Source organism: Electrophorus electricus, chromosome 4 (assembly GCF_041902795.1).
Source record: "Electrophorus electricus isolate QZ-2024a chromosome 4, ASM4190279v1, whole genome shotgun sequence".
Taxonomy (NCBI): Eukaryota; Metazoa; Chordata; class Actinopteri; order Gymnotiformes; family Gymnotidae; genus Electrophorus; species Electrophorus electricus.
The window spans coordinates 7,978,421-8,003,644 of NC_137500.1; the positions used below are offsets into that span (position 1 = coordinate 7,978,421).

General features: G+C 49.9%; 1 protein-coding gene across 3 annotated transcripts in view; it reads left to right on the forward strand.

The window, feature by feature from the left end:
• The window catches only part of wwox (WW domain containing oxidoreductase), a 135,973-nt gene that overhangs the window by 31,758 nt on the left and 78,991 nt on the right, over nucleotides 1-25,224 (forward strand). For 2 of the 3 annotated variants that reach the window (XM_035536298.2, XM_035536297.2), the window contains exons 6-9: nucleotides 951-1,039; nucleotides 3,257-3,388; nucleotides 6,522-6,707; nucleotides 8,951-9,215. In XM_035536298.2, the coding sequence (XP_035392191.1) occupies nucleotides 951-1,039; nucleotides 3,257-3,388; nucleotides 6,522-6,707; nucleotides 8,951-9,215 (672 nt within the window). The remainder of the gene's footprint in view (nucleotides 1-950; nucleotides 1,040-3,256; nucleotides 3,389-6,521; nucleotides 6,708-8,950; nucleotides 9,216-25,224) is intronic. The other variant, XM_035536300.2, reaches the window with a different exon arrangement.

The following is a 25,224-nucleotide window of genomic DNA, read 5'->3' on the forward strand; positions in this document are numbered from 1 at the left end:
CCCATCAGATAATGCCGCGTAATAAGCAATTATATTCCACACTTTGGTGCGGCAGTTTCGTATCTGGCCGTATCTAAATGAGCGCTGGGGCCTGTGTGCATCCTGCCTGCTCGGAGGCCCTTATTGCAGCGTGCTTGATTAGCGCTGCTTATTGGCTAGCTGACGCCTGGCTGACGGGCGGAAAGTGCTGAGAGGGCGTGTCCTGGCTTGACCCGCCCCTGGGCCACCCGTCCCGGCCGGGCCCGGGAGCCGTGGGTGACGTTTCTCCACGGCCGCCTCTTCGCTCCCCGGGGACCCGCGATTGACCCGCGACCAGCCGGTCTACGATTATATCTTTCGGAGTGATTTATACACCTTTCTTCTTATTGATCACATTACGGGGTGATCAAAGGTAAACTTAAAAGCCAGCGCTTAGCGCCGCCATTATTGCGGGTTTGGCTTTTTCCATCCATTATTTATCTGGCCAGGCCTATTCTATATGCCATTACAGACTTCATAAGAGCAGGGGCCTCCGCCGTGGCCCCGCTGCTCACTTAGTGTAAATACTGAATGGATTCAGCGCGGTGAGTGCGGGGAATCATAAAAGTGCCATAAAAAGCATATGGTGATGCTACCCAGCCCTAGACTGTCCAACTCCTCCTGCTGGAAATGCCCCTCTGATTTATGGCTGGGGATAGAGAGTTATTTAAATCCGGGCATGTCGGTATATCAGTGGCTAAAGCCCTGGGGCCATCTAGCACCCAGAGTAAAGCACAGGTGGGCGGGGGACGGCGAACGCTGGCCTACCCCTGCCCGCGAACCTGGCTGATCGTGATGGATGATTGAGATGCTGTGCGTTTAATAATGTTTGTTTGTTCTCTCTGTGTGTGCCTGTCTCTCTCTCTCTCTCTCTGTCTGTCTGTCTGTCTGTCTCTTGGACTCCATCTCTGTCTGTCTGTTGATCTGTGCAGAACAAAGCCCACGTCGAGGCCATGCCGCTGGACTTGGCCTCGCTGAGGAGTGTCCGAGAGTTCGCGGAGTCCTTCAAAGCCAAGAAACTGTGAGTAAACGGGTCGCCCCCTTTTCCGGTTGGAGCGGAAGGAAGCAGCTGCACATCTTGATGGGAGCTGCCGCGCGATTCGTTCCGCCAGCCCAGGCGGCACCGAAAACGTTCGGGGCATCGCTGTCCTCTCCGAAACCTGCTTTCATCCTCCCGTCGTCCACAGGCTGCAGTCCTGACAGTTTCCTAATTAAAAGTATTATCGCACTCCTCCCAAAAAGATTCCTGCAGCTTATCCAGAGAAGAGCCCGGGGGCCTGTCCGGGCTCCGGCTTCCTGGCGGTGGTCTGAGAGCGGTGCGAGCGCGTGACCCCCTCACTCCCTCACTCCATTACGGAGCTATCAAATCAGCAGGGGGCCAAAAGGTCCAGCCTCTCTCATCAGAAGCCTCCCCTCCCCTTTCTCTGGTCAATAAATAAGTATCTCAACCTTACTACATAATTCCATCAATCTCATCTCCACAGACTTTGAAGTCCTTCACAGTCTCCCAGTTAAATCAATTACTGGCGCAGCTTTCATGAAGTTACATATCATGGAGGAAGGTGAAGGAACAGTGACACCGGCATCTAGAGGCTGCGGAAGGCGGAGGAGGGACGCGCGTCTCCGTCCGGCTGAAATGGCGGCGCAGAGGCTTTTCTGTGATATCGCCCCCGGTTTTATCTGTCATGCGCACACGCTAGAGTGTGTCTGGCTGTAAATAACCATTAGTTGCCTGATGTGTGCGGTAATTAGACTGATAGGGTGTAATTATGATCTAATTGTGATGAGTCCCCCGCGTTTCAGACACTTCATTGTCTCTGCGTAAGGGGCATCCATCAGGTCTGCGCTCCAGGTGAACGGTCGCACCGGGCGCTGGACTCCAGCACAACTGCAGACCGTATCTGGGTCTCGCTGCCGAGGTGGGGTTTAGAAGTCCAGCCCGCGGTAGGCTGGCGGGGTGGGGGGGGCGTCGGGGTGCATTTACCCGTGGCCAAAAAATGTGCCCTGCCCTCCCTGAAGTTTCATGTCGGGTCCGCGGGTCCGCAGACGCCGGGGCGCAGAGAGAGGCCGTGCCGCGCGGTTTTCCGCTTCCTCTCCTCCTTGGGGCGGCCCAGGTGCAGGGAGAGGCCGTGCTCGGTGCCGGGCCGGGCATCTGCTCATGCTGCCGCCGCTGCCGCCGGTGGTGTCCCTCCGGGCTCTCGGGGGGCTCCAGGGCTCATCTGGCCGTGGGCGGCCCCTCAGGCAGGACACCGCAGCTTGTAGCATCCGCTTGGTCAGCAGCCAGAGGCCTGGAGGTGACCGCCACCTCCTCCTTGCCCTCTGCCTCACTCGCTCTCTCCTTATTGGTCATCTCTCATGATTAACACGCTCGCCAAAAACCGCTGTCAAAAGTCACCCGGAGAGGGGACACGGGGCGGTGAACACAGAGCTGAATTTCCACCGTGCGACGGTGAGGAACTGACAGAAATCAGAGCCTTTATTTTTACTGAGCTGCGTGTTTGTGGGGGGGTGTTTGTGCGTGCCTGCGCTCGATCTCCTCTGCCACGGCTGAGCGAGCCAAGCGACAGGCCACGCCACTTAAAACTCTCTTTCCTCCCCCTGCCCCGGCCTTCCACTCAGATCCGGCCCGCGCTGCCCCTAATGGAGGCTGATAGCATTTAATAAGAGAGAAAGATTAACCCATTAGCCCAAGGCCGTTTGGGACCAAGATCATTTACTTGGCCCAGTGACCCACAGTCGAAGTGGGGAGACAGGGTCCACGCGGGGCCCCGCAGGTCTGGCTGGCTGCCCCGGGCCGTGGGCCCCTCCCTGGGCCCGGCCTGGCCGCGTTGGGTGACACCTTCTGAGCCTGAGCTCTCGCAGCCCCTCTCGCTGCCCCGATATGAGCCGGTCTGGCCTGGAACCTGATTCCGGAACCTTCTGTGTTTCTACTTCACTGCTCACTTCACACCCCTCAGGCTTTGCTGTCTTCATACTGCCGTGGCGTAGGTCACTCGTTTACTGAGTGCACTCGCTCGCTCTCTCTCTCTCTCTCTCTCTCTCTCTCTCACTCTCTATCGCTCTCGCTCTGCCATTTGGCTTCTGTTTCTTGTTTTTCTATGCTGTTAACATCACACTGCATACGCATACGGATTTATGCACCGAGGAAAACAGATAAACTATTAATTGGAATAACTAGGTAGATACAGTAGAGTGATCTCTCTCTCTCTCTCTCTCTCACACGGTACCGTTTCTTTAGCGCTCTACTGCTAGTTCCTACAGCTCAGATACCACTCAGCCTGCCGCGCCCCACACCCATGGACGTGGACCCCCGAGTCTGCTCTGGTCCCTGGGACGGAATAACTGAGCAACCCCTTCTTCCCCTGCCAAGGTTGTATTTCTTCATTAGTTATTCCCAGGGTGGTGGACCTGTGCGTGCGTGAGTGCGTGCGTGCGTGAGTGAGTGCGTGCGTGCGTGAGTGCGTGCGTGCGTGAGTGCGTGCGTGAGTGAGTGAGTGCGTGCGTGAGTGAGTGCGTGCGTGTGAGAGTGCGTGCGTGAGTGCGTGAGTGAGTGAGTGCGTGAGTGAGTGAGTGAGTGCGTGAGTGAGTGAGTGAGTGCGTGCGTGCGTGCGTCCCAGAGGAGGAGTAGATTAATTCACATCAGAATAGAAAGCTGCTGAGGTGTGAATGGCAGCAGGCAGCTGGTGAAGGTGCGTCACACCCCCATGTTTCTGCTTCCAGCACTTACACACACACACACACACACACTACTAGTCACTACCATGGCAAACATAAAGCAATCAGGGTTTTCTCACATTTTATGCTCTCTCTCTCTCTCTCTCTCTCATTCTCTTTGTTCTCTTCTCATATGGCTCTGTGCATATTCCTTTGTTCTCTTCAGGTATACTTGTGGGTGAACTTTAAGAAGTGTGTCAGTGGTCCTCTAGTAATTCTAAGTGATGTTTTATTCAGTGAAACATACAGGGAGATGTGCTCCATTTGTGGGCACGTACCCCAAACCTGTGTGTGCATTCCAAAGTCCTCTATAGTAACATTATTACCCTGATGGGCTTTGGGTATCAACTGCCAAGTCAGGGCTACTGTCTAATTTAGCTCACACTGTGAAAAGGTGCGCGTGTTTGTGCATGTTTGTGCACGCGTGTGTATCTGTGTGCTTTAGAGCTGTGTTCTGTTCCTCCAGCTCTCCATGTAGCCCATAAACACAGGCCCTTAATGACGGACAGCCGGAGTGTTGGGAGAACGCGTAATCACTCTTTTATGCGGGAAGATTATCCTTGGGTCAAAGGTCGTGCCCTGGGAGTTCTTTTAAAGTAAATACGGCGCGTTATTCCTCCCCGCTCGCCCGTTACCGCCCCCGCCAGCCCGGCATGTAAATTGCGCATCTGCGGCCAACCCCCTCGCCCGCGCTAATAAGTTTAGAGGGAGGTTTTGCATTACGTGGGCCTGCCTATTAAAGCCGTTTGTTAGCTTTTTGCTTATGAGGACAGGCGTGGTGGGGAGCTGCATTAAAGGCGCGCTGTTAAACCACGGCCACACACCAGGAGGATTAGCTCCAGTTTATAGGCCAAACAGCAATACGCGGCCCTCTCTCCCACTGAGGCCCATTCAATCAGCCACCTCGGATATGAAGCCGGGTGGGGGGGGGCCACCAGCCTGTGCTGTAGGAAGAGATGGGGTCCTGATGGCTGCCCTGACGCAGCACCCCTCAGTGGGCCCCCCCCGGGACCCCTACTGATGACCTCATCATTAAAGGGCCTTCTCTCTTCCTTTTTCCTTATCTTGCAAAGCAGTTGATGTCGGGGGGGGGGGGGGGGGGGGGTCTGGCTCTCTCTCACATGCGGCGCACGGAACCCGAGCCGATAACTTTCCGTTTGGGCCTTTTAATCTGGGGAACCTTAGCTGGTGGGGTAATTTAGAAGTAACTAAAGCCAGGTCCATGCTGGCTGGGGACTTTGGGGGAAGTGGCTGAGAGCATGTGTGTAATGTGGGGGTACTCCTGCTCTGCTATGGGGATAGACCCCAGGGTTGCAGGGAGGTCCTGCAGATCATAGTGAGGAAGTCCTATAGTTTAATGGGATTCACTAAAATAGACACTTCCTCTTTATGGAACTGTGCTTCAATAAGCCCCGTATAGAGTCTGTTTGTGTACGCACATGTGTGTGTGTGAATGAATGTTTTGGGTTCACCCTGTGTATGTGTCCTTTGTATTGTCCTAGCAGAGAGAGAGAGAGAGAGAAGTTCTGACTGAAGTTCTGACTCAGGATCCTCCCTGCTGTAGGTCGTTAACGTCCTGCACCCCTTTGGCCATCTTAAGAACATTCTTGGCCTTTCTTTTGATTGCAGAGGAGACGTCCTTCGACTGTCCCTCAATAAGCCGACCGTCTGGAATTAGAGCTACGCCTGAGCTTGCTTCCTAGACATCGCTGGCGCTGTCTGAGGAAGAGCCATCCTTGGGATCTGAAGGTCACCTATTCCCGAGGTGCTGGGTGCAGCGGCACGCCGGCTCTGTTCTCCTGCTCAGAGGCCGACACACACTCCTGCCTGGACCTGGAAGCAATCTCCCATTTTTTTTTTTTTTATGTCATGTGGAAGGCTCATTATAGCAGGGGCATAACAATTCCTCCGTTAATTTTCCACCAACCAGTTTTTAATTAATAGTGGAGGTCTTAAACACAGAGTACACAAACTGCCTGTGGCCCTCATCATTAATTCTAATGGAAGGAATTAAAAATTGGTGGGGTGGATTCAGACTGTTCTGCTTCGCCGCCTTGGGTTCAGGACCGGTGGAGCGACTCTATCAGAGCCAAGGGTCTTCTGCGGCGTCAGACTTTCCCAAGCGTTCGCTCTGGAGTGAGGGATCCGTACAGGACTGTGACCTTGCCGGGGTCACCGTCCGAATCGGTGCTCGGCCTGTTCCGGCCCCCTGTCCATGAGCGCCCGTTTAACGGGACGACATCGGTGTCGTCACCCGCACGGCACTCTGATGTACTGTTTTGGGCTCGACAGTGGTAATATGAACAATATATTTCAGCATTTAATTCGGCAGAGTGTTAATCCAATGTTGAGTCCCCAATGATCCCACAGGGTCCCTCTCCTTTCCGCAGCCCGACCCAGGCTGATCTTCTGGAAAGCTCTGCCATTCGGGCTGGCTCCCAGCACGCTCTGCCCGTCTGGCATTCGCTCTCTCATTTCCTTCCTGTCATCACAGCACCGCGGTCGTTTTGAGAGGTGCTGTTCCTGGCCTGCAGAACCTCTGGGTTTTGTGACTGATCACCGGGACGGAAAAATGTGGGATCCAAGAACAGCAGAAACTTTTGCCATCCGCGAGACGGTTAATAACTCTGTTGTTGCGCATAACTCGCATTACTCCTCAACTGTATCTGATTAATGGTAATGAACTCTTTCAGTCGTGCGTTTTAAAAGCTAAAAAAAAAAAGTAAAAGGTGCGTGTGTGTGTGTGTGTGTGTGTGTGTGTGTGTGTGTGTGTGTGTGTGTGTGTGTAGGCCTCTCCATGTCCTGGTGTGTAACGCAGCCGTGTGCTCGCAGCCCTGGCGTCTGACTGAGGATGGGCTGGAGTCCACCTTCCAGATCTGCCACCTGGGCCACTTCTACCTGGTGCAGCTGCTGCAGGACGTGCTGCGCCGCTCGGCCCCCGCCCGCGTCCTGGTGCTCTCCTCCGAGTCCCACAGGTCTGAGCTCCTCCCCTGCCCCACCCCCTGCATGGAAGGCCACGCCCACTGCTCTGCAAGGATTGGACCGGGTTCACCACTTTTAAAAGGGACCTTCCAGGCTAATTGTAACACGTTCTAACCACGGGCGAAACCGGCATTTCTAGACCCGCGGTAACGCTTCAGCCCGGCAGGACGGTGGGGCTTATTTATCAGGGTTGCGGCCCGCGTCCGTGTTTTGGTTTCAAGCCCGCACCCGTCAACCCCGGGCCAGCCGCAGTACAACCGCAGCCCTGCGACTGACTTGGTGCCAAATTCCCCAGCCTCGGAATACATTATGCAGTATTAGCCCAACAGAGTCGCGTCACATGTGGATTCCTCGTCCATGCAAGCCCTGGTGAAGCAGGATATGAGGCATTGATTTTGGCCTGAGATTTGATAAAGGTTGATTAAATTGGAACAGAATGGCTGTGATTGATTTGACCTGCTGCAATGCCTCAGCGCTCAGGCGTCTGGGGTAGACCGCGCTGGCACGCATGGCTAGAGAGCGTTTTCCCATAAGCACACTTTATTGGGCGAGGGGGGGGGGAGGGGCCCCGGCCAGCACGGGCTGCGTGGAACAGGAGCGTCTCACGAGAGCGAATAGCTGGGGGGGTGCTGTGATAGGTCATCACGATGACAGCAAAAGAATTTCCCCTTTTGATGGCACAGGCTGTCCAAACTAAAACAACGGGCTCTTAGATCGGGTTTTACTGTTTAGGACGGGAGAGACTGGAGCCACTTTCTGGTGATCCATTTTACCCCCCCCCCCCCCCCCCCACACACACACACACACACGCACCTCTTTGGCCCCATCCACCCCCATCCAGAGCTTCCTCCCTACCATAACTCATCCCATAACCCCCTCAAAGAGGGATTAGTGCTGATGGAGGTGAGGGAGGAATACGCACGCACACACACACACACACTACTGGAACGCTGTCATTTAGCCTCACAGTTTAACATTGACCTTTTGTTCCAATTACAGGCAGTTACACTGAAAGATTTCTTATTGGGTTCCAGCTTTTCTGCCGTTCTCCATTTCCTCCCCCGCTCACACCCATTCACTCGCTTTAATGCGTGCCGTTTTGAGTTTAAAGGTTTGACCTTTGACCCGGCGAGAAATTATATTTTGTGAAGCTTGGCCACCACGTAAAACCTTGACCGGGCCGGACAGGTGAGGGGAGCGCACAGAGCGGATGGGGCGGTGGAGAAATCCTGCGTTGGCAGAACAGAATGTAGTCTCGCTTCCAAACTTTATCTCTCCTCCTTGCCCTGAGGCTTAGGGAGCTCAGTGACATTAGACAGGTGCTGGACATGCTCAGTTCAAGCAAGACTGACAGGATGATGGAGAAAAACCTGCACACACAAGCCAGCGCTGTATGGGGCTTCAGCCTTCTGTTTTCAGATTGTGTGTAAACTCTGCCCCTGATCTTTTAGCTGCACAATGACCTCGAATTCACATTCTCATCTTTCGGAAGACTAATCCAGACCAGGTGGGCTGGAGAGTGGCTAGGCCGTGCCCAGACCCAGCCTCCACGTGTTGTTCTTTATTCAGGCAGAGACGCAGTGTGTCAGGGCCCAACCAACCGGGGGACACGGGGCTTGTCAGCAGCAAATAGGAGACTCTGATTGGCTGCTGCGTAATGGCTTTAATGAAGATGTAAACGTTGACTGTGTTCGGGTAGAGGGGCAGGGTTGGAACAGTCGCACGCACTCTCACGGGGAGGGAGAATTCTTCACAGTGTAGCGTGTCTTGAGAGTCTCACACACACACACACACACACACACACACACACACACACACACACACACACACACACATTCCCTGTCTTGTCAAACATCTGGCGTTTAACAGCTCGGTCGGAGCCAAATAAAGAACATGATGTTGCTGCTTTGATTTCATTAAGGCAGGGTGGAGTGGAGCCGCTCCACACCCTGCCGGGTCAGGCCTGGGAACCCCCCCCCCCCACGCACTCCCGTTGGCGTTTGTACAAATATCCGCCCAAAAGGTAATCCTGAACATCAAACGCCGTCCTGTTAGCACGGAGCTTAACGGAGACCGCGGCCTCGTTACGGGTGCAGCGGAAACCTCATCCAGCTTTCAGCTGTTGTGCCTCACCCAGGAAGCCTTTAGACTTCCTGCTTGCAAGGAGGAAATGAATGCAGTTGAAGCGAGTAAGATCCAGGTGCTGAGCCGTTTCTACCCGCTCTGCGTCCCGCAGGTTCACAGACCTGGTGGACTCGTGTGGCAAGGTGGACCTGTGCCTGCTGTCCCCACCGCGCAGAGCCTACTGGTCCATGCTGGCCTACAACCGCGCCAAGCTCTGCAACATCCTCTTCTCCAGCGAGCTGCATCGCCGCCTTTCGCCCTACGGGGTCAGCTCCAACGCCGTGCACCCCGGGAACATGATGTACACCGGCATCCACCGCGGCTGGTGGCTCATGACTCTCCTCTTCACACTGGCCCGGCCTTTCACCAAGTCACTGGTAAGTGCCGGTCATTCCCGCCCCAGGCACGGTCCCGGTCCCGCTGAGTGCTGCTGTCGCCTTTGTCTTCGTGTGCTTGTTCCGGCGAGCTCTCCGCTTCTTTAATCGCTGAACAAAAACGTTTCTCATTTTTGCGTGATCTGCTTATGGAAGCACATATTTGTCATATTGCAGCGAGTGTGATTTGAGAGGTGTATCTTTGGGCTTGCATAATGCACACGTGCGTGAGAGCGCGCGCGTGCGTGCGTGTGCTGCTGTCAGACTCATATACTCTACCGTGGCATAACTCACACGAGCCGCTTTCCTGCAGACTTCACTCAGACGTTTTTATCCAGAAGCTGGAAGTCGCGCACACTTCCTCTAAAACTCTAAAACTGAACATCATCATAAATCCTGCCCCTATCTGCTGCTCATACTCAGCCTCCCCCCTGCCGGCTGCTCTGGGCGACACGCTGCATGTGATGTATGCTTTGTTTTAAATATCACCACTCCCCGTGTCTGCAGTTTTCTCCACTTTTCACCAGGTCTGTGTGCGCACCGATGGCGCACTTTGATAGAGCGTCCACGTCAGTTCCAATAACGCTCATCTGAACAGATTCTGTTTGATAGAGAAGTGATGGGTGGTATGAATTTGTCACAGGTTGGTCCCGAGCGTTCGACAGTAACTCCCAAACACTCCTTCAGTTCCATACTCTTCCTTCATACTTGAGCTGGGATGTCCAAATGGAACACGGCCTCTCCCTCACACCGCCAGAAAAGACGATGACCACATTCTCACCGTTCAACTTAATCAAATAAACAAAGAGCGCAAATTAAAATAACATGGATACAAATAATGCTGAAAACTAGATCTTTATCTTTAAAATAAAAAATTGAGACTATGCTCTCATTTTCAAACATAACAACAGAGGAAAGCAAAGGCATCATTAGTAATTAGCATCGGTTGCTGACGAGGCAGTTAATTTGTCTGTGATTACGGCCCAGTCCCTGAAGCTGAACGCTGCCTCGGAGTCCAGAGATAAGCTGGTTAAAGCGCCTCTCCCCTCCTGCTCTCCGGCCTGCCCGGACTGTGGGTAGCGCGGGGTTTAATATAAAAGCCTGGTATTATTTTATTTATTGTTTGCGCTGATATGAAGATGGTATCGTTTTAATTGCCTGAAAACACATCTGTGATCCTGGGAGGCCTGAGGTTGCAGACATAAGCATAACGCGGCCGTTCCGAGGCGCAGAACAATATGAGAGCCCGGCGCGGAGCAGCGCGGTGGTGGAAGCACCTCCTGGATGCGGGAGCAGAGGCTTCCTGACCTGGAAGGGCCTCTCTGGGTTAGCATTCAAACAAATGAACGGAGCGCTGCTTAGGGAGTGAGGGCAGTGTTCTTGGACAGGCTGGCGTGCGTGCGTGCGTGCGTGCGTGGCGCCACCTCTGCTGCTTTCTAAGTGCAGGAGGTGTGTGTTTCCACTTATTCACTGCTGCTGGAGCAGTGAGTGACTGTAGCTCATCTGACCTTCTGCACCCCAGCACACATGCACACGCGTATTCCCACTCTCTCACACACACACACACACACACACACACACACACATTCTTACTCAATTTCAATTCAATGGTGCTTTGACATTTGTATTGCCAAAGCTTTGATGAAGAAATTATTATTATTATTATTATTATTATTATTAATAATAATAATAATAATAATAATAATAATAACAAGCTCTGTATCTGTGGTATCTGATATGCTCACTCACTGTTTATAACAAGAACACATGGCAGCTTCTCCTCATCAGGGAGACTTATAAACTTGGGGAATATGTTGCTAATTCTGGTAAAGAATTTAGTTTTAATTTGGATACATTTTGTACATTCGGTTAGAAAGTGCAGCTGTGTCTGGATCTTCCAGTCCTGGTACTGCTCTTCAGCTAGCCAGGACTGTTTATGTCTGCCGGCCTCTATGGCCAGGCGGTCGTCGTTGAGTCTGTACTTGGTCAGGTGGACCCCAGTCTTAGATCAGACAGCATGCTTAGGTATTCTGCCACACTGTACTGTCAGTTTAGGGCCAGATGACACTCCATTTTAATCTGTGATTTTGATCGAGTTTCCCAATAGTTGATATAGTTTTGTGAGAGTTGTTTTGTAATTTTGGTGATTCTGACTGGGTTTGCTGTTATGTTGTGTTCCTGAGCTTGTGTAATGTTAGTGCGTGATAGTGTAGTGTTAGTCTGTGATAGTGTGTGTTAATGCTCAACTGTGTTTCAGGGCCAGCTGAGTGACTGTTCTCTTGGTACTGCAGAGCTTTACAATGATATGAGTTTGTGTCGCTGTGTTGTAAATGTGTCCAGAATTTGATTGCCCTTTTTTGTATCTTTATTACTAATGGATATCTGCCCACTTCAGCCCCGTATGCACTGTTTATGGAGTTCCAGTGGACCTCTAAAATCTTTTACAGAACTCTGCATGCAGCGTCTCAACTGGATGTTTGTCCAATTAGTTCCTCACAGCAGTTCATTCAATTATAGATTCAAATGTTTTTGGCCAAATTTTGATTGGAATTTCTACGGAAATATGTTGTTTTATAGCACAGAAGGTTCTGCTGTAGACCCTGTACGGTGGGGGACAGCGGGTCTAAGTTCTGCTGTAGACCCTGTACGGTGGGGGACAGCGGGTCTAGGTTCTGCTGTAGACCCTGTACGGTGGGGGACAGCGGGTCTAGGTTCTGCTGTAGACCCTGTACGGTGGGGGACAGCGGGTCTAGGTTCTGCTGTAGTCCCTGTAGGGAGGGGGACAGCGGGTCTAGCTTCTGCTGTAGACCCTGTACGGTGGGGGACAGCGGGTCTAGGTTCTGCTGTAGTCCCTGTACGGTGGGGGACAGCGGGTCTAGGTTCTGCTGTAGTCCCTGTACGGTGGGGGACAGCGGGTCTAGGTTCTGCTGTAGACCCTGTACGGTGGGGGACAGCGGGTCTAGGTTCTGCTGTAGACCCTGTACGGTGGGGGACAGCGGGTCTAGGTTCTGCTGTAGACCCTGTACGGTGGGGGACAGCGGGTCTAGGTTCTGCTGTAGACCCTGTACGGTGGCTTGTCTGCGTAGAGCAAGAATTTAATATCTGAGTCATGCGGAGTGAGACCAGGAGCTGTAGATTCTTCTAGTATTTTTGCCAATTCATTAATACAGATATAAAAAGTGTTGGGCTTAGACAGCATTCCTGTCTCACTCCCCCTTCCTAAAGAGGTTTGTTCGTTTATGGCCAATTTTTATTCCACGCCCATTTCCTGTATACATTGACTTAATGAGATCAAACGTTTTAGCTCATATACCACTTGCTATAATTTTGTGAAGTAAATCTTGGTGCCAGATGGAATCAAAAGTCTTTTTAAAGTCTTTAAAGCATGCAAATATTGCTTTTATTTTGGACAACATATTTATCAGCTAGGGTGTGTGTGGTGTAAATATGATGCGTGGTGTGGTAATTTGGTAAAAATCCAATTTGTCTTCTGCTCAGGACATTGTGCTTAGTAAGGAAGTTCAGAAATCTAGAATTTAAAATGCTGCTCCCCAGATTACTGTTCACACAGATGTCTCTGTAATCGTTAGGGTCAAATCTTTCTCTGGATTTAATGACTGTTGTTATTAGTCCTTGATTCAAGATTTCAGTGAAGAAACCTACACGCAGAACCAGGTGAAACAGTTTTAGAACAGCCAAATGACATTTAGGGCTTGAATATTTAGTCATAGTCATCAGTACACCATCAGGTCCACATATTTCATTAGTCTTCTCTCACTCTGTCTCTCCCTCTCACATTCAAATTGGCCAGAATTAACAACTGCTACCAAAGCGATGAACAGAAATGTTAAAAGAAAAGAAATTATATATATATATATATATATATATATATATATATATATATATATATATATATATATAAAGCTTTGGATATACACCTTCTGTAGACTCTCTCTCACACACATACATATAATACATATATGTGATCACAAACATGTACACATACAATTAAATAAATAAATATGATATGCACATGGAATAAAGTTAAGATATGGTTTGACTATTCTCTAGGGCATGCCAGTTGTAAAGATATTGTGCTGATATTTTAACATATTCAGCATTTTCTCCTAAACGCTTGCGTGACATAACTCCATTCCTTATATTCTCTTCAAAAGATGCAGTGTAGGGTTTTAAAGAGTTCAAGAAATCTTGTCAGAGGTGTGTATATTTTGTGTTTGAACAGAAAAAGTGCTGTTCTGTTTCTGTTTCTATTCTATACTCTCTTACACACGATCACTTTCACTCTCTCTCTCTCACTCACACACACACACACACACACACACACACACACACACACACACACACACACACACACACACGCTCACACACACACACTCTGTGTCTCTGACGTGCAGATGTATGTTACGGCTGTGTCATATCTATAGAATGGAGATGAGAGAGAGAGGTGATCATTAAAAGAGAATGTCAGTACCGCTCTACTCTCTAACACGCTCTACTCTCTCTAATATTAACAGCTCTGTAGAGAATGTCAGTACCACGCTACTCTCTCTAATATTCTAAATAATGTGGCTCAGCCTTTCAGGCTCATAGGATTCAAAGCAGAAAATAAAAACGACACCAAAAAAACTTCCCTGCTGCTAAATTCCATTAAAGCTTATTTTTGATTTTGGCTGTGCGAGTGGTCCTGCACAGCCTCAGATGTCGTAAGATTGGCACTCAGCCTGTTCTGTAGGTGCTCAAATGTGCGTGTCAGTTTCAGCATGTTTGAAGTCATTAACATGCTCAAATGCACAGCTGTATGTGTGATACAACCAAGACCCCTACTGAGAAGCACGCAAAAATACCAGCTTGCCTTTCTTTATTGTATTAATATTCCTTTGGAATAATGTTTTAATTTAGTAGCATTATATTTTATTGTTCATACAAATAAACACTTACTACCCAGGTAAATATGATTATGATTTACTGTTTTGTCATGGATAGGATTAGCCTCCTCTCACTCTCAGTCTTGCATCTCAAGGTCAAATGTTTGCATAAAGGCTAAAAATGTTTATCGCTGCGTAACGCTGCGCGCGCACGTTACAGCCGTCCCATCTGACGGCCGTAACCTTTTTGTACGTGTTATTGGGCAGCTGTTTTCGTGTGTCTGGCATGACATTTCTGAGGCGCCTGGCCCGGGTGCTGCGCGGCTCTGTGCGGTGGGAGAGAGGCACTGTTGGGAGAGGGGGCCATCCCCTCCACTCCCTGCGTGCCCCCCCGCCCCGGCACGGGGAGGAGCTCGCCCCGCGCCTCGCCGCGCGCTTTCAGCATTTTAGGGCAATTATTTTCCCCGGGATTCTGCCCCAGGCCTGCCGCTACCTTTTTACATATGCACGGCGTGAACTTTTGACCACGGCCCAATAGTCGTATATTAGCCGGCGGTTTGCTCTAAAAGGGAGACTTTAACAAGTTCCTCTGTGCATTGGCACTTGTCTCACCACTTGCCTGCGAGGTAATTTAACCGGGCTGCTGAGAGGCTGGCGCGACCCTTTGCCTTATGGGGGCTTAAATCTCCCCCCCCACCCCTGCCCTCCTCAGTCCCTGGTCCCCTCCGCTTCATGGCGTGAGGGGTGAGCTGATGGATTTCTTTTCATGCCTAGCTAACGAGAGCTCTGCTTCTATTAGCACGCCACAACACCGAGACGTTCTCTCTCTCTCCCTCTCTCTCTCTCTCTCTCTCTCTCTCTCTCTCTCCCTATTCTTCTATCTGTCCCCCATCATTTTTTTTCCCCCTCGTTTGTAATGTCGCGCCGGCTCCGTCCCCCCCTGCTGTTGCGTGGCCGGGTGCCGCTCCGTGTTTTCGGCTGGTTAGCGCCTGTAAGGTCAGGCGCTGTTATCAGCCTCCGCAGAGGTTCGCAGCCGGGCAGGCCGCCTGACAGGCGCGCGCTGGGGCGTAGTGGAGCGGAGGAGCGGACCCGGGACTCTCTCCAGCGCACGTCGGCCCAGGCAGCTGCCCGCCCGTCTGATAGGCTCATAATGGGCGATTAGGGCTCGGTGGGAGATGGAGGAGTGGGGCGTGCCAGCACCAGACACCCTGCCCACACTCTCGCTCTGATGTTTGGGGGGCGTTAAGACCACGCACTGCCCTTTAACCGAAGAGTTAAAAGCACGGCCAGCACGGAGCTCTGAAAGACTCTAATCTCACCTGTTTGGAGAGCACTGTGTAGACATTCCAACTCTGACTTCTCTGTCTGTTCTCTCTCTCTCTCTGTATCTCTCTGTCTGTATGCCTCTCTCTCTCTCTCTCTCTCTCTCTCTCTCTCTCTCTTTCCCTATTAAGGCTCTGGAAGACAATCTGAGGCCTAGAAGGCAACAGTCCCATTTGCTTGTATTGACATGTGTGTCCCAGCACAATCCTATTACCAGGATTATTGTCTACCAAGATATAGGCTACCTTTTCATTAAAATAAAGCACATACGCAGCCTCTCTCTCTCTCTCTCTCTCTCTCTCTCTCACACTCACACACAGCCGCTCTTCCAAGCGCGTGGCTCGCCGCACAAAGGCAGCAGAGTAAACGGTTTATTGTGGATCGGTCAACATGGCGACGGGCGCATGGGAATCGATAAGGAGCCAATCAGAGGCTGGCGGTCGGCTGTCGCACAGGACCGGCAGCTGTCAGGCAGCTCCGCGTGACCCCCAGTCAGAGTCCCGCTGCAGCCCATCCATCTGCAGGGCTCATCCGCCCAGCCCGCCCGCCTGACTGATTCCGCCCCAATGCGAGTTGGCTGTGGCATAGCTGCAGTTAGCTGGGCTGTACCGCGCCTCCTCCGGCTGACAACGGAGCTCCGTTGGGCACGACTCGGACGACAACGCTCGTATGTGTTTCTGGCAAATGCGGATGTGCTTTTTTTTTTTTTTTTTTTTTTTTTAAATGGGATTGCTTAATTTGTGTTTTTAAAAAAAGACTGCATTGTAAGCACCAAACACGGTGTCTGTCAGTCACACTATATTACATTACAAAAAGAAGAAATGACATGGCCGGGTCGCGGTTTTTTAGTACGCTAGCATTCTGAGTAACATTTAATGTCTGTAAGCACGTGTACTATATTTGATATTCTCACAGTGCTTTGTGGAAAGAGGTTCCATAACTCCTCCTCTGCTGTTGTGCCCATCCCAAGCCCCTCCATAACTCCTCCCTAACCCCGCCCCTAACCCCTCCCCAACCCAGGTCCGTCCAGGTTCGTGACCCCCAGTTCAGACCAGTACCGAGCGCCCGGTGCGGACTGTAGTGACACTGCCATGATGGACTACTTTTCAAATTGATTTCAAAACTGTATGTAAGCGGCCGATCTTCCACCCTAGATTACCTATTGATTTTTAATATGAAATGCTCATTATACAAGCACCACTGCAACACAGAAAGCTAGCCAACCTTTGCATAAATCCTTTAATTGAATTCCCAGAGCCTGTGGTTCTACATTTTTTTAATTAAATCCATTTCTTTTTCTTTTTTTCCCCTTGTAAGTGTTGGTGTTTAATTTGCATGCTGTGAAGTGGGTCCTGTCCCAGATAAAGTGCCATTGATCCTTATTAAAGCTCACCTCTGGGCCCGCTGAAAACCAACTGGGAAAATGAAATGTGTTCATGGTGCATACACTTATTCCCTGCATGGTCGGATTAGAGAGAGAGAGAGAGGGAGGGAGGGAAGGAGAGAGAGAGAGAGAGAGAGAGAGAGAAGGAGGGAGGGAGGGAAATGAAGAGAGTGGAGAAGGGGAGAGAGATGAAAAGATTGAGAGGAAAAGGCAGAGAATTATTATTGATTTGGAAAATATTATTATATTAGTTTCCCAAGCCCTAGCCAGGATGCGCAGTTTGCTCACAATGAAATGCCCGCGCAGTTTCATCACGGCCGTTGCTTTAGATCTCTCGCATTGATCAACCAGCGAGGCCGAACCCTCCTTATGAATGGTGCTTTTCATTTGTCTAATTGGCTGTTGTGGGCGGTGGTTACGCAGCTAGGTGGGAGGCTTGCACGCAGGTGTGCGTGAGTGAGCGCGTGGGGGTGTGTTTGCACATGTGCTCTCAAGATTCCGCCACAGGTTCGTTGCAATCGAAACGATTGTCTGAGATCTCTCCAGACACGCCCAGGTATAACCAGAGGTCATGACCTCTGACGGCCCAGGTCGTCTTTGCCCAAACAGCTTATTAAATATCTCCAAAAAACTCATTTACTGTGTAAAAGGGGCAACTAACTGTTGATTTGTTATCGCCAGACAAAATTAGCCCAATGATCTTATAAGTGATTGATATGAGGATCGGGGGACATTGATTATGCTTTGTCTTGGGGTGTGTGTATGCCATGCTGTTGGACTTTCCCCTATTAAAGCTATAGTATGCGGGCATGTGTGCACACATGCACACGCACACACACACACACACACACACGCACGCGCTTTTAGAACTACTCAAAGGAAGAGTACTCAACACAAAAATAAAAACAAACCAAATGGAAGTGGTACGCATGTAAGTGAGCTGGTGTGCATGCCACACTGACCTGTGCTCGGCCACGATTATATGTTCCAGTGTGTGTGAGCCACATGTGCCAGCGTCTCGTCTCCAACAGGCTGCGCTGGGTTCTTTAACTCAGTCTGCACTCTGGAGTTTGGGAGCCTGAAGGACGTGCACACTCCCTGGTTCTCTTTAGCTGTTAGCCTTTAGCCTGTAGGATGTGCACACTCCCTGGTTCTCTTTAGCTGTTAGCCTTTAGCCTGTAGGACGTGCACACTCCCTGGTTCTCTTTAGCTGTTAGCCTTTAGCCTGTAGGACGTGCACACTCCCTAGTTCTCTTTAGCTGTTAGCCTTTAGCCTGTAGGACGTGCACACTCCCTGGTTCTCTTTAGTGGCTGGCCTGAGCTGTTGGTGATCAGAAGCTGTGGACAGTAAGATTTATTGTGTATTTGTGCTAGCTGATTGCCAGCAGAAGTGGCCCTTTCCCAGCGGTGCTGTATGCAGACCTGAGCTGAATCAATAGGGATTAACCTATGACCCCGTTTCACATACTTATACACGCCGCCTCACCACACACACACACACACACGTTTCATCAGTTTCACTTAAACGCAGCCACTCACTCAATAAGGCGCCTGCTTCTAATTGTTTTCAAAGACGTAGCATTCTCTCCCCTCCTCTCTCTCTCTATCTATCTGTCCATCTCTCCCTCCCCCTCCATGATGGAGGGAGAGAAGCAGGTAGAGAGAAGCAGGTGAAGAGAATGAGGGAAGGAAAGATCCACCCCTCCAGAGGTCAATGCGCTAGCGGGCATAGATGCCTCGGTCTTGATCCTTTGAGGCCGCTTCTGGTCACACCCACCCCTCCCCTCCGAGGGCCCAGCAAGGGGTCGAGGGGTTGTGGGTCGGCGTAAGGGATCCGATGCTGGGTCGTAAGACCCTTCCTACCCCCACGCTCACCTGCACATGGTTCACTGCGCTGGGTGGGGTTTGATACCTGAAGCGCTTCACCGAGACCCACGTAGACAAACGCGGAGGCCCAGCCAGCATGCTGAGAGCAATTAGCCCATTAAAAACCCAAAAAACCGTTCTGATGTGTTTTAGCTCTTCTTTGAAGAGCTATGGTAGCTGTTATTGTTAAGTGTTTGTATGTGGGCTTTTTTTAATGTGCATTTTGATGTTGGTTAAGTACATATCCATGCATAGATAAAGGGGGTTGGGGGTTATTTGCATGCTCAGGAAAGGTTTCCTAGTTGAAAGCATTCACAAGGCCTCCCATTACCACAGCACTGTTTAGTGTGAAGCAGATCTGGAATGTTGCTCAGCTTCCTATATAGTGTGGCTTAATACATTCCAGGCAGCTGATTGGTGCTTGCCATCCCCCTTGGGTTTACTTACTCTATATGCTATTGATTGTGTTGCTGTTCCATGTTCTGCTCAATCATCTATGCAATGCATCAGTGCTGGGCCTCTCCACCTTGGCCATTAGAGCGGCCTAATGTATTCATGAATTGATTAGGTATTACACTTACACCTGATTAGCTGCATTCATACCTGTTCTCTCACTGTTGGAGCACAAGTTACACACACACACACACACACACATTATATATAAAAAATATACTTTTAGACTTTTTTTCTAGTATAAACTGGTTCCTCCTACAAATTCAGAAGCACTTTGCTTGCACAGCTGATGTTTCTCTGGAAACCATGTGTACTTCACTACAATTTTGGATATGTCTATATTTCTCTCTTTCAGTGAATGAATATATATGTGTGTGTGTGTGTGTGTATGTATATAGAAAGGCATAGTCATTTGTCCTCAGGCTAGAAGAATGTGTGCGTGTGCTTTGCCTGTGTCTGACTGGCTGCTTCAGACAGAGGTGTTTAATGTGACAGAGGTGTTTAATGTGACATAGGTGTTTAGTGTGACAGAGGTGTTTAGTGTGACAGAGGTGTTTAGTGTGACATAGGTGTTTAGTGTGACAGAGGTGTTTAGTGTGACAGAGGTGTTTAATGTGACATAGGTGTTTAGTGTGACAGAGGTGTTTAATGTGACATAGGTGTTTAGTGTGACAGAGGTGTTTAGTGTGACAGAGGTGTTTAGTGTGACATAGGTGTTTAGTGTGACAGAGGTGTTTAGTGTGACAGAGGTGTTTAATGTGACATAGGTGTTTAGTGTGACAGAGGTGTTTAATGTGACATAGGTGTTTAGTGTGACAGAGGTGTTTAGTGTGACAGAGGTGTTTAATGTGACATAGGTGTTTAGTGTGACAGAGGTGTTTAATGTGAATGTGTTACCCTGCATGTCTGCTCCCCATGCTCACCACCATCACCTTGAGAAGTGCACACAGAAAATACAATTTCTCTCTCTCTCTCCCTCTCTCCTTTCCTCTTTCTCTCTTTCTCTCTCTCTTTTTCACTCGCTCTCTTCTCCTCCCCTTTCTGCCCCTTTGCCCCCTAAACTCTCTCTCCTATTGAGTCCACTAGTGAGAAATGACTCTTTTAGGGACCGTGGTCATCGATGTTTCGCTCCGAGGGCTTGTGAGGATGAATCAGACAGAGTCGGGGGGAAAATGCATCTTACAGGAGGAGAGGGGGCTACACCTGGTCCGTGTGGCGCATCCGTGCTGGAACGGAAATGAGTGATTAGAGGATTGTTTCCCAAAAGGCACTTGAACCGGAATTTTTTATTTTGAAGTTTTGTATGAACCCTGCAAAGCAGAAGCGCTTCAGACCCGTCTGGGAGACGGAGACTAAATGTTTTTCTTATGCGTGGAAAGTTTTTTGAACAAGTACTCTGTTGGGATCTTTTTTTTTTTCTTTAATTCGCATCTTAACATTTGTTTTGCAAGAAAAACTCTATAAATACGTAGAAATACTGATTTTGGTGTAAGGCGAGAGTTTTCTTTGATCATCGTTACACTGCATGGCCAGTATGTTTTTAAAAGTGTTTCCTCTCACTAACTCAAGAGCCAGTTTAACATGTGCACTGGGAGCACCAGCGCTCCAGCTATTAAACACCAACCTTTCCCTCCGCCTTTGCTGAACAGATCAAAGCGATTTAGCTAAAGTTTTGGGGCTTTTAGGAAACTTGTTTAATTAACCGTAAAAGATGAGTAGCACGGCCCTGTGTGTGCTTTGATGCGCGATCCAGGCATACCATGAATTCCATGTAGTTATTATGCACAATTTCATTCGTTTTTTTTTTTGTTTTTTTTTTTTTGTTTTTTTTTTTTTAAATACTGTGCAAGGGAAGAAGGAGGATAAAAAAAGATATTAACCGTGAGTTTTGATTAGCCTACCTTTGGCACTCTGGGTTATTACTGATCTCAGACGAGGTGAGTGGCCTTTCTAAAAACCCATCTCTCTAATTTAATAGCATTGGAGCTGTGCAGAGGTCAGTGCTTTCTCAAGGTGAGGGCTCGTGTGGGGCGGCTCACATGGGAGCGGGGTGGTGGGGGGATGTCTGAGCATTGGGATTTTAACGAGACACTCGCACCCCCTCCACATGTCCATGTGTCCACGTGCCCCTGCCGTGGCCCCTCCACGCCCGCGTGTCCTGTGTGTCCACGTGGCCCCTCCACGCCCGCGTGTCCTGTGTGTCCACGTGGCCCCTGCCGTGGCACACATATGCTTCTGTTGCCAGCCTGTCGCCGGATGGCACAGCACTGCATAGATGCAGGGGGAGGGTCGAACCAGTCAGCATCCACACAGCCAGGGAAGTGCGCCAGCAAGAGTGGGAGCATTTCCAGAGAGAGGGAGAGGTGTGTGTGTGTGTGTGTGTGTGTGTGCGCGCGCGAGCGTGTGTGCGAGCGCGCGTGTGTGTTGATTTGTGAATATGTATTGGGGGGCGTTTGGAGGGGTAATGGAGAAAAATATCAACCAAAACATACAGTGGACTAATTATGAAACTGGCACGCAGCAGAAACGGTATTGTGATGCTGTCCAGAAGGAACTGTTTAGTCCATTTCGCCACGGCTCCGTTATTATTTCAGTGTCGTTCTGTAGAGAGAAACGCCCTGCTATCCCACATTCTTCCCGCACTGTTCTCTGCGCTGTCTCGTTAAATCCATGGCGGGGTTTTGCAGATTGTGATATAATCTGCATGATGGCTTTTAAATGACTGTAGAGGAATGCACAGAAATGGACTTTTCATGAACAGAGTGCCTGTACTGACCAGTAGGGGGCGTCATGGTTAAACCAAAGCCCTGTCAAGAAATGATGTTGGCGAATAATAAACCGAGAGTGGAGCGTGAAATATTGCCCCATTCTCCCCTCTGTGCCAGGTTTATTTGGTGGCAGTCATTTCAGTTGTGGAGAGATTTAGTAAATAGAAAGGAAACAAAAACAATTACAGTTTACAAGAAAGTTACACAAGGTGTTTGAAAAAGGTTCGGAGCAAGGAGGCAATCTCTAGCGCTTGTTTCAGTCATGACCTATGACGTGCCTGTGAATCAGAGCCCCGGCCACCTGAGCGCTGGCGCTGACCTGTGCACCCAACCCCCCCGCAGCAGGGAGGCACACAACTGTGGCTTATGCGCTCTTTGGGTTGTAGATGGAATGACGCTCAGCTGAGTTCTCTATAAATAGCTCGCCTAATTAGTGTGGAAGCTGCTATTATTGTATTATCATACAAAAGTGGTTTAAATTGTTTGGAAAAGAATGAAAAGCTCTTTTGGGGCTTTCTGTAGCCCAGCGCTGGGACTGAGCCACGGGAACGCAGTGCTACTGCTGCTGGCCCACTGGATGACCCGGATAACCTGGGGGCACAGCACAGGGGCACAGAGAATGTAGCTATATGCGCCAAAACAACATTTCCTATTCTTCAAATTCCTCCCTCTCTCTCTCTCATATCCATGCACACACTTTGCCAAATTGATTTTGTACATTGACTGGTAATTTTGCAGTAGATATAAAGGGAGCTCGCTCTCTCTCTTACTGCGTGGCTGAATTTGCCCTGCAGGTATGTGGAGAGCCTATTGTTGAGGAATTAATTGGAGGCTGTTTTCTTTTGAGACTCATGTCCTCACTTTGCCTGGAATCTCTTTGCTTTTTCCCCCGTATGATGTTCTTCTGTTCAAACATGAAATGTGACAATAATTTTTTATTAACGGTCACACACAGTTTAGAATCTTTGGCAGAGGATTACACAGTCTTGTTCAGTGCGCAGTTCAATTATTTCATGTTTTATTTTTTGCCTTCTGATTTTTTGCCATAATTTTCTTTTGAATGTAATGCACTTGTTTGAACATGCTACTTTAGGCAGCGATTAGAACTTTTAAAAATGTCTTGCAAGGTCTAAGGATTCCACAATATATTTAGATTTTAAAAAAAATAACACATGCTGTTGGCAAACTAAGCTTTTTTTAATACTAACTCCCCCTGCCTTCCACTCACATTTGCATAAGGAACACAAGCAGGAATGTTGGCGTGAATGTGGTGGCTCTGTTAAGCTCCGATAGGCTTCTACCCTCTCACTCTGCATTCCCAGATACGGCAGGATTTCTAACCGGAGCACAATAGAGGTGGACTGGTCCAAAGCCGTGCCTGCCTGCCGTTTATAGCAGTAAAGACCTTAATGGCGCCCGATGGCCATTAACGGTATAGCCGAAAGTAGATGCATGATCGCCCATAGATCACTAATGGCAGGAAATCCATCTCTCTCTCTCTGCGTCTCTCTGTCCATCCTTCTCTCATCTTTTTCACGCTCGATTTGTCCATGTCACTTCCTTCCAGAGAGCCGCCCTCCTAGCGGGCGCGTGCCCAGTGAGGCCGAGGCCCAGCTCCATGCCCATGCCACGTGGGTCTTGCTCGGCGCGGGAGATGAGGCTCGGGTAGCACAGGTCTCAGGTCAGCCGTCCGAGGTGAATTCAGTACAGGCGTTTGTAAACGTTGGTGATTTAAGACCGTCACCCCTCAGGGGTCCTGTCTCAGTGCTGGAGCCCCCAGAGCCGACAGGACAGTCTTTTTACGGCAGGTTTTGCGAGCTCCGTCCTGGCTTTTGGCTGAAATGGTTGCCTCAGATAGACATGAATGGTCATGAAGCCTTGCGGCCTACTCTGCTTCTGTTTGCATCATTTTTTGCTTCTTTGTATTTTGGCCATTAGAATGTCTTACACACACACACACGCGTGTGCGTGAGCATGTTTACGTGTGCGAAGCACCTCCTCCCATATCCCTTGTTATTCTAGCTTAGTACAGCAATCAAGCAGAGCTTGCCAATAAAGTTTATTGTACAGCACTAAGTGTCAATATCTGCTGCACCCCTGGTCGAGGGTGGCAGTAATTAAAATGCCACAGAGAGCATGGGACAGGCATGAAAATTTGATGGCAAATTGATTTCTGGTTCATCTTGAAATTTGTCCTCAGCTGGACTCGATAGCGGTGGCTCACGCACGATGGCTTTTGTCAAGAGCGACTGTCAGTGGCAGGGCACAGGGACTACGGCCTGCATGATAAACATCACCCACGCTCGCTCGCGCTCTCTCTCTCACCTCCCCATTCCATTTGCACCCCTCTCCACAAAGATCGGAGGCTCAGCATTATGGTCTACTAATGTACTATTGGAAGCACATCATTCACCTACGTGGCTGCCGGGAGAATCTATAAAATTAATTCACTCAAGTTTGTTTGGATGTGTACACACCAAATTTCCAGAATTTGGAAATCCGTTCCATGGCGCGTGAGAATGGGAAAGCAGAAAAGCTCGGAACTGCACTGAGCATATACGTGTGTTCAGACACCATGCACACACAGCACAGTGTGTGTGTGCTGTGATCTTTCTGTCCCAGCTGACTCTACAGGGCAGACGCAGCACACCTTCACACTCCCGCTAGTCTCCTGTTATGTCTTTGCCGTTTCATTTTGCTCACTAATCCCCAATTACCAGTATGTGGCTGTGCGCAGAGCAGGAGAGGGGAAAACAAAACAAACTAACCCGCCGCTAACCATCAACCCGCCACTAACCCACCGGCGCTCTGTATTGGCTCTGTGCACCTGTAATAAACGCTAGTGAGGGCTTTTCAAACGGCGCAAGCCTCTATGGCGTTGGGAGCCATTGCTCACGTCGGCGCGCCGACGGAAGAGCAGCAGACAGTAAGTGACGCAAGGCGCCCGCCCAGATCGAAGGCGTGCTGTAATCAGCGCGTCATCAGCCCTCTTTACTGGAGCTGTGCGCCTCCTCTGCCCTCCCCCACACGCTGCATGTTTCTCTTACTTATATAAGCATGTTAATAATAAAAGTGTTTTGTTTTTTTTTTTGTGGTTGCTTTTTTGTTTTTTTTTAAACGGTGCGGAGGATGGAAATGAAAACAGTGTGCGGCGGAGCGGCGCTCGGCACGCGCGCCCCTCAATTTGCCGTGACACACAAAACAATTTGAAATTACAATGGCGGAGAGATTAAGACGAGATTAAGAGGGCGGCGGCTGATGGCGTGGCGCGATAGCGCATACTCATTATGACAGCGCGGGGAAGGCGGGGCAGGACACGCGCGCACGAAGGC